Source organism: Phytophthora infestans, genomic scaffold (genome assembly GCF_000142945.1).
Source record: "Phytophthora infestans T30-4 supercont1.35 genomic scaffold, whole genome shotgun sequence".
In the NCBI taxonomy this organism is placed as follows: domain Eukaryota; phylum Oomycota; class Peronosporomycetes; order Peronosporales; family Peronosporaceae; genus Phytophthora; species Phytophthora infestans.
Window position 1 is genome coordinate 693,988 of NW_003303724.1, and position 9,342 is coordinate 703,329.

Consider the following 9,342-nt stretch of genomic DNA (forward strand, 5'->3'; position numbering starts at 1 on the left):
GTGGCTTTCACGGCTCGTGCACGTTTAACCTTGGCAAAGCTTGCCTCCACTATCTCGGCATCGGCCTCATCGCGCGTGCGTTTGGATCCGACATGGTCTCGGAGCGCGTACAACTCTGACCCACCTAGACGATTGGAGTAATCAAGCAACGTGTCATAGCGCATCGCCTCCAGTTCGTCACGGGTGCCTGGCTTGAAACTACGAGCCGCGGGCTTCTTCGCGGCCTTTTGCATCTTCGCAGCAGAACAACTCGTGGGAGGATCTGACGGAGTGCCTGACAGCGGCGTTGCTGTCTTGCTTGGTTTACTTAGCCCAGCAGAGCGAGTTGACCGGATTGTCGGTTGTGGGCGCGGCGTCCCAGGTTCAGTTGAAGGAGATAGTTGCTCTACACTATCTCCGCAAATTGCCATCGCGAGAAGCTCTTGGAAACCGCCTTCGGATCCGCTCACAGCGGTAGCGACCCCTTCACCGTCGCCATCAGTACGAGACATGGTGCCACGACGACAACTTGCAGCAGTGTTGGGGATTGAGGATACGCCACTGCTACCACCATCATCATCACGGCCACTGCAGCAGCTTTCGTCGGGATCGACGTCAAAACAAAAGTCCGGTTGATAGTTGTTTCCATCCCCAGCTGCATCGGCGTCTAGATTGTCGTAGCCTTGGTCTTCATCGCCCTCGTCGTCCATCTCAACGACGTTTGCCTTCTCGTCGACCGCCCTCTTCAGGTTCTTGGCCTTCGAAATGTGCGGTGGCATGGTCGCCTTGCCAGTAGGTTTGCGAGTGCTGTAGAGCACCTTGAACTTTCGGCGTAGACTCTCAAACTCACGTTCCGCCCACCCACGAGCTCTGCTGGAGTTGTAGGCACCTGCCAGTCGTTCCCACTCGTCTTTTCCCAAGGGTAAATGGTCTTCGACTAATTCTAGAAGGCGCTCAATCTCGGCCAACTTGTAGTTAGTGCTTCCAGTACTCTTTACCATCTACGTAGTAAGATGCAACACAGTGTTTGAGAACTTCAAGATGTTAGTGCTGTAGTGTGAATCGTGCGTACCTTGACAGGACACTGGGGTGTGGGGTGAGGTGATGCTGTGGAGGCGGTGCAGAGCGAAGCGTGGCTTGCGTTTGACAAGGCAAAAGCAGAAGTGAGAGACTGCCAGGAGCTGTCTGCCAAACACAGCGTCCTATACTGAGAGATTATAACCCACGGCGCTGAGACCGCGCGTGAAAAGCGTGGATGGTTGAGAGCTCACGGCGCGTAGCTTCAACGCGCGAAATCTGCGCGCGAAAATCTTGGTCAGGTTGTGCAGTGAGCTCGCCGTGACTTGCGAAAGATGGCGCGAAACGAAAGGGCGTGGGCTTCTTCCACCGATTAGAACGTGCTGCGCAATCAACGCCAATAGAAGAGCAAGAAGATGGGCGTCAGAATTCACATTGAATGTTAATGAAGATATACATGTAAGACCATCAATCCTTACCTACACGAATACATTGTGAGGCTAGATGACGCCGTCTTCGTAGCCATCACATGTCTAAATCGCCTATGGGTCGCGCTGGTCTTGTATGTCACGGTGGCAACAATCATCAAGTCCACAGCGGCACACGAACCACAGGTCGCTCCCGTAGTCCACACAGATTTCCTCGCCCTTGCGCACTGTCTTTGTCGTAACGACTACCACCGTGGTTCGTCGTCGATTAGATACCTCCCCAAAACGAGCACACGGGCGACACGAGTGGTTTACGAACCGCATCAACCCTCTAAAGCGCTCAGCATTGATAGCAACTCGAATGGGCTGCGTGGGTCGCTCTGGCCGATGCTGCATGACGAGACGATACCCCGTGTTGCGAGGACGCTTCGAAGGGTCCATGCTCACGTGCTCCAGCTCGCCCAGGTACTCTCCAAGTACCTCTCCAGCCTCGATATTCTCTCCGGCGACAACTCCCAGTGAGCGGGTCCGCGCATTTCGCCCCAAAAACAGTTTGCTGGATTCCATCAGTCCGTTTCCGTACTGACCCACGTACGGGCAACTGTTGATGTTGCAGTACACATGCATCAAAGAGTTGCGGCACACACCAGCCCGACAAGGCGAGAAACAATCACACCACCCATAGAGCGGCACGTCAGGGAAAACAATGCCGAGTGGGTTGAACTGCTCGCGCAAGTGTGCCACACGGCGTGGCCACTGGGCCGGGACAAACTTGTCATGGGACTGGGAAACGCGGGATCGGGAGCTCAACGTCGGCTTGGGGCTGGTCCGCATAAGACCGCGCGGGTTGACGACTAATCGGTTCGACTGCTGGACAGGAAGTGCGTCAGGGCGGCTGTACGGGGCAGCCTTCGCGCGGCGGCTGTGCCGCGTCTCTTTGCTGTCTTGAAGTACATTTCTGGCGTCACTGGAGCGCGATTGTGTCTTCGACGGTGGTGTACGTCGTGGTGGCGTGTTGAGCAGCACCGGCGAAGATGTCGTCGGGCTCGCAATGGTACGAGCTGAAGGGGGTGACAGGCGTGATGACTGGTCACCATTTAGCGGGTGTGGTGGCTCGGTCGCAGAAACCGAGGCATCATGAGTCCGGTGCGCAGATGAGTACGGCGGCGTGAGAGCTCCTGTGGAGCCTTTGAAGTCTTCCGTCTCCGTGTCACTTGCGGCATCAATGCCTTTAGCTGTGCCACTGCGTCGCGGGTCAGGACACACATTGGGAGAGACGTTCTCGTCGCCGCTACTGGAGTCGTTGATACACCTTTGTAGCCAAAACAGCGCAGAGTGAGTGTTGTGGGCCATCGCTATAGCCAATCCATTAATTAGATTAGAGCGCGTTAGTTAAACATTAACAATAACACAGTAGAGTTCGTACTTTCTTGAGAGTCGCTTGTGCACTTCGGGACTAAATTGAAGAATGAAGCGTTTCAGCGTTTGGCGGCGCGAAAAGCTTTATGCAAAGATATATGACAGAAGAGTGATGGCATCCCACGTCAGAGTGATGGTCAGCTTAAACTATACAAATGTCAATATTAACTGTTAAGATAGGTACATGGCATAACGGCAGGGGTAGGTGAGTCTGGTGAGACGTAAATTCGGTGTGGTGAGATTTAAGTCGGCGATATGTCGTGGCATATCTGCTGCAGATAAGGCACCTGTTTACGATAGTTTTGGAAGGCGTCCAGTGTGCCTCATGTTACATAAAGAGTGACCCGTCACTCTTGTGGACACCTGGTACACGGTACCAGGTGATCTCGGAACCAGTCAGTGCATGACTACTTAGCTCCACTATAGGTAACCTCTAGTTTGTATGTGACCCAAGCTTATCTTACTTATAAATACATCAGTTATAAATCTACTCCTCTAAGTAGCAAACCGTTCCCACTGAAGCCGGGAACACGTGGACTTACGTTCACTCGGGTAGTTATTACCCTTAAGCACTTCCTCTGTGCAAGGTGCTGTGTGACCCCGTCACACTTGGTAGCACTCGTAGTCAATCCAGCACCATCGCGGGTAGATTGAACTACCTGAAACCTCTGTGCGCTCAACGTTTGAGCCAAGATGGACCGAAGCGAGTTTCCCGACTCACAGTACGAGTCTGTTTGGAAGATTGGAGGCATCTTTGGACAAGATGTCCTTCGCAGCTTGGCGGCGGCGACGCCTGCCGAGCAACAAGAGCGCGTGACCGCGTTTGAGACCGACGTGCGTGGTCTCATCGCTCACGTCCACGGGAGCTTGGAGGCCACGATAGCCCGCTCCCCGGGCAACCAGGCCTAAGCCGGTGTGGCTGAAGGTCCCCGCGTTTGAGGGGAAGGAAGGAGAGAACCTTCACTTCTGGGTCCGTGAGGTGGAGATCGCCATGAAGGCGGGTCTCATCTCGGACGAGCCAGTTCGAGTGGCGTTTGCCCTGTCCAACCTTGGTGGACGTGCCAAGCACTGGGCGTACACCAGGGAGACGACATCTCCTGGATGCTTTGCATCCTGGGCTCAGCTGTGTGAGCAGTTTCGAGCCGCGTTCCTACCGACGAACAACGAGTTCCGCCAGCGCTCACGCTTTCTCGCGTGTAAGCAAGGTACACATGAGCTGCAGAAGTACGCGCAAGAGATGCGCACGTTGGTGGCATCTCTGGCAGGGAATCCTCTGCCTGAAGACATTAAGACAACAGTCTTCATGGACGGCCTGAAGGTCGGTCCTGCTCGCACCCAGCTATTCCGGGTGCAAGCGACAACTATGGAGGAGGCGATTCGAATCGCCCTCCAAGAAGAGTACAGCCACAAGCAGGCTGGTACTCTTCGAAAAGAGGAACATGGCCACGATGAGAATGGCGTTCCTCGGGAGGCGGAGCATCGCAGCAATGACGCTGTTGCTCCTGCTGTCACGCAGCCCGTTGATGCCGGTGCGTACAGCGAGCCCGAGCCCATGGACTTAAGCTCAGCCGAGAGCTTGGTCCGCTGCTATGGATGCGGCGGACATGGACACTACCAGCGTGTGTGTCCCTCGCTAGTCCTCGGGAAGAAGACGGCCCGTGGGCCCCAAGTCCGGTGGCGCAGGCCACAGCCAGGTGGACGAAGACTCCCCAGCCACCAGTAGAGGCGGTATGCCCTACTGAAGAGCGCTAAGGCTTCGTGATGGGTGTGCAGGTTGTGCACACCATGGGACTTAGCCCAGAGAGACGTGGTTCTCTCAAACCGGTGAAGGGCAGTGATGGGCTGCTGGTAGTACACTCGGTGTACGGGGGTACGGTACCCCTTGAACGTTTGATGAGTTCTGGGGCGCTGATACGCCGACGGAACGTCGCTTGGCATAGCGACATCCGACTGCACTCTATGTCAGAGTGGCGGTCGTGGGCTGGTCCTTGGTGGACTAGCCTTTGGTACGGTGAAGGAAGTACCAATGGTCCTCAACAGACCTGAACGTTTCGGCTCGATGAACTCGCGCACCCCGGTGTCGCTCGCAGTTCTCGCCATGAACAACATGGCTGTGCCGAACATAAGGCACAGCCCGGACTTTGGTGTGGCAAGGCTGAGAAGAACCTACCAGTCCAGGTCTATGACGGAGCATTGGTGAGTCATGTTCCCACCTCCGTCATGACTGGGGCGTCTGATACAGACCGCCAGGACGCAGAAGCGTCACGGAGCTGTCAACGCGCCGACAGCTCTGCGTACAGCAAGACCATGCTATGCTGCGGCAATGCCACGGGCATGGGTCTTTTGCCCGGCGTGTGGACCTGTGTGGTGTAGTGATTTCTCCGTGGTTGCGGATTATCACCCGTCGACAAAGACGTGACACCGCCCAAGATCTTCAGGCGACGAACCCTCGGTCATGTGATGTACGGAGACGCCAAGGTGCAAGGGACTCGACGGCGTCACCTCCGAGTTTTCAACAAGTATCGGATACGGCCCTATGTCACTGAATCCAGGCTGTCCTTATTATTAATAATGGACTGGCCGGATTCGCATTCAGCGGACCATCTACGGTACGAACCCTCAGTGGCGGTTGGGATGAGTTCGCGGAATACTCAGCGACCTTTGGAAGACACGTTGTCTGGGACAGGGCGCGGACCGTTAAAGATGCTCATGCGACAGTGCAGACGACGCTTGGCATGCAAGAAGATCCATAACGGATCATTGTTCACTTGATATTTGTATACTTGATTAGGACTTCTTATTAGGAATAGACCCGAAAGGGTAAGCTTAAAGACAGAACAGAATTTCCACTCAAGCACACAGAGCGACGTCCGGCTTCAAGGTAAGCGTCAGGTCAAGCTTGTTTGAGTGTGTTATACCCTGTCGGTGAATTTGAAGCTCTGTAGCGAGGGTTCATCCGGCAAGACCAAGAGACTATGTGTATTGGCCGATTACTATCGGGAGGTTTTACGTGACGGCTTATTGTTGCCTATTTGCACGACTGGGAGTGCTTGAATTGCATCCCTTTTATTCTTCCAACCGAGTGTTGAACACTCAGTGACCTCGTAAAAGGCCTACCCGTGCCTGGTACCCTTCCGCTGTTGGGACCACGAGGATTCATAACATCTGCTAGCTTTGCTCGTGCTAGTAGCGTGTTCTCATTTTTACTGGTTGGCCTATATAAGTAGTTTACAAGGTCCAGTTTGTTCCGGTGCAAGGGCAGAACTGGGGTCTTCAGGTCCGCTCATACGATCGTTTACTATCCTAGTAGACATATTGTTGTGGGAACGTCCTAACTACATTTGTAGCTAGCGTTCACGTGGGAATTCCAACACCACAGAACGAACCCGCGGAAGTGGGTCGGTTGCGTCAGAAGATTTGGGAAAGCCGACATCTGCTGATTGGTAAGGGGAATGCATTACCACCAGCTGTACGCGGAGTCAAATGTGATATCGATGTCGGTGACGCGAAGACGATCGCTCAAAGGGTGCGGAAGGTGACACCTCAGTTCCGAGAAAAACTATCGGATATGATTAAGGGTCTGCTACAAGCCAAAATCATCGGTTTCTCAACGTCCCCGTGGGCATCTCCGGTGGTAATCATCATCAAGAAGAGCGGAGTGGATATACGTCTGTGCATTGATCACCGGCTAGTTAACGGCCTGACCCGATTGATGGTGTATCCAATGCCTCTAATCAATGAGCTATTGGAGGATTTAAATAAAGTACTCTGATACTGTTCTCTAGATATAGCCAATGGTTTCTGGGTGGTGACTATGACGGATCGAGCTCGCGCAATATCCGCATTCATCACACCGTTTAGACTGTTCGAATGGAGCCGGATGCGGTTTGGATTGAAGAATGCGCCCCAGATCTATCAACGCCTGATTGACAATGCCCTCTACGGACTTACTCGAATCCCAGAACCAGAAGGGGGTGGATCCGGGGAAGGTAATGCGGAAGTGGATCCATTCAAAGCAGGAGAGCCAGGCGATCTGGGGACTCCATCTGTGTTAGGACGCAGATCCTATATCGACGACATTCTAGTCCCGGCGAAATCGTGGGATCAGTTGTGCGAGAGGGTGACGTCCCTATTGGAGGCGTGTACTAAGTGGAATCTCTCTATCAGTGTGGTAAAGAGCTATTGGGGAATGCGCAAGGTAGATTACTTAGGTAATCGAGTCTCCAAGGAGGGATTGGAGGCAAATCCTAAGGACCTGTCTTCGTTGGCAGACTTGTCCTTCCCACAGTCGTTACGGGCGATGCAATCCTTCTTGGGCAGTTTGAACTACTACAGTCGGTTCATCAAGGATTACGCACTGTTTGCTGTAGTCCTCTATGAATTAAGAGAGGTGGACTTTGCTGCAATGGCTACTTCGGCTGTCCGGGCCAAGATCCAACAGGCTCTGGCCCTACAGATCCCAGATCCACGAGGCGATCCACATAGTACGCCTGAAGACGACCTAAAACAGGAACTGGATCCATCCCGGGACCAACGGGAAGAGGATCCAATCTGGACAGAGTTGACGGAGGGGAGCTCGCAAAAGGTGGAGCCTCGGTGGATCCGACCTCACCACGCGTTCGTGGAGCTAAGGGATAGGATCGTGACGACGCCCATCCTCCGCCATTTCGATCCGGAACTTCAACCTACGGTGATAGTCTATGCTAGTGATTGGGCGTCTCGGCGGCTTTGGTACAAGAACATGAGGGGATCTGCCATCCAGTCACCTTCGTCAGCCGAATGCTTAAGCCGAATAAGTTGAATTACGGAGCGGTGGAGAAGGCGATACTCGCACTCCTGCGGGTGTTGAATCTCAGTTAAACTCTGCTGGTGGGAAGATCTATCCGGATCCTGACTCGATCGCCTGGCTGTTCAAGTCGACCGGTCTACAAGGACGGTTGGGACAATGGACAGCTTTACTCTCACCTTGGACACTGGAGATCGTAAAATGTTCGAAAGGAGAAGACGAGATCCTGGGAGTTTTGACCGCGAGCATCACGCCCAGAGCCAAGATGGACGAAGCACTGACTAAGATCGCTCCTAAGTAAGAGCCCAAACTCCGGATCCAGATCCCGATCCCGACGGTACAAGTGGATGAAGATCTGTACGTCCTGAGCTTCGATGGATCCGCTCGCGTGCGACGCGGAGGAGGAGCATACAGCGCAATACTGTGGAAACTGCCCGGGTGGGAAGTGGTAAGGGCCAGATCCACTTACGCGGAAGGCCTCACCGTCAATGAAGCGGAGTATAACGGGCTCCTTCTGGGTTTGGATTTACTAAACTGACAAGATCCAAAACGGCTGGTGATTTGTGGGGATTCAAATTTGGTAATCAGACAGGTGCGAGATGAGATTGACTGCAAGGCCCCGGCCCTAACACTGCTACGGCAGAAAGTGATGATCCACCTGCGCGGTTGGATGAATCACGAGTTGGTGCATGTCAAGCGAGATTGGAATGCCAGTGCAGATAGCTTGACCAGAGCCGCTTTACGGAATCAATGAGGTGTTGAAGTGGAGAGAGAGGCCGAGCGTCAGGATCTCGTCACTCTGAACCGACTAGATGAAGTGGTGGTGGTTGGATCCGTAAAAAGGACAGTCCAGGTAATGGCTGTCACTAGGTCCAGAGGAAGGATTGGATCCAGCCCCCAGATTCTCGAGGAAGCATTTGTGAAGGGAGTTCACATTGAGCGGATCCTCAAAGCACAGAACGAGGAAGCGTGGATCCTAGGACTAAAGAAGTATCTGATGGGGGATGTACGAGACCTGAGTCGGGAAGATGCCAAATCCTACAGCATTATCGCTACGGATTACGCGGTGGATCTGAATGACTTGCTCTTCTATTGCCCCCCTACGAAGAGAGTCAACGAGGATCGGGATGGATTGATGAGACTGGTGATGCCGGAAACCTTACAACAGGATGTCCTACACCACTATCACGCTATTTTAGAAGGTGGACATCAGAGTATTGGTCGGACCTACCAACGGATCCGGGAATGTTTCCACTGGAGAGGACTATTCAAGAGCGTACAACGATACGTCGGGGAATGTGTGGATTGTGAGACAGGCAAGGGCAGGCCCACAATCGAAGGAGGAGTCACCTGGGAATATCCAAGCGACTTACCCTTTCCAAATCATAGCCATGGATCATATCCCCTTGTTGCCCAAGTCGTTCAAAGGAAACACAGAATTGTTAATTTGGGTGGACCTGTTTACCGGATACGTGATAGCCAAAGCTAGTGCGTCTAGAACTGCGCAAACCATTGCAGAATCGTACGAGGAGTGTGTCTTCCGAAGTTTTGGAGCTAGCGAAATGATTAGACATGATCGGGATCCAGGCTTTATGTCTGATTTCTTTCGGGCTTTCAACCGGATCCTGGGGCAGCGACAGCGAGCAACCATGACATATCGTCCCCAAGCTAACGGGTCGGCCGAGCGCATGGTGCAGACGATCACGAGAGCAC

General features: G+C 53.5%; 1 protein-coding gene across 1 annotated transcript; it reads right to left on the reverse strand.

The window, feature by feature from the left end:
- Window positions 1–1,538: 1,538 nt before the first annotated feature.
- PITG_15246 (uncharacterized protein) lies at window positions 1,539–2,051 on the reverse strand (the record flags this gene model as incomplete). The annotated part of the gene is made up of 1 exon (XM_002898648.1): window positions 1,539–2,051. The coding sequence occupies one exon, from the start codon at window positions 2,049–2,051 to the stop codon at window positions 1,539–1,541; it is 513 nt and encodes a 170-aa protein (XP_002898694.1).
- Between the last annotated feature and the right edge of the window lie 7,291 nt (window positions 2,052–9,342).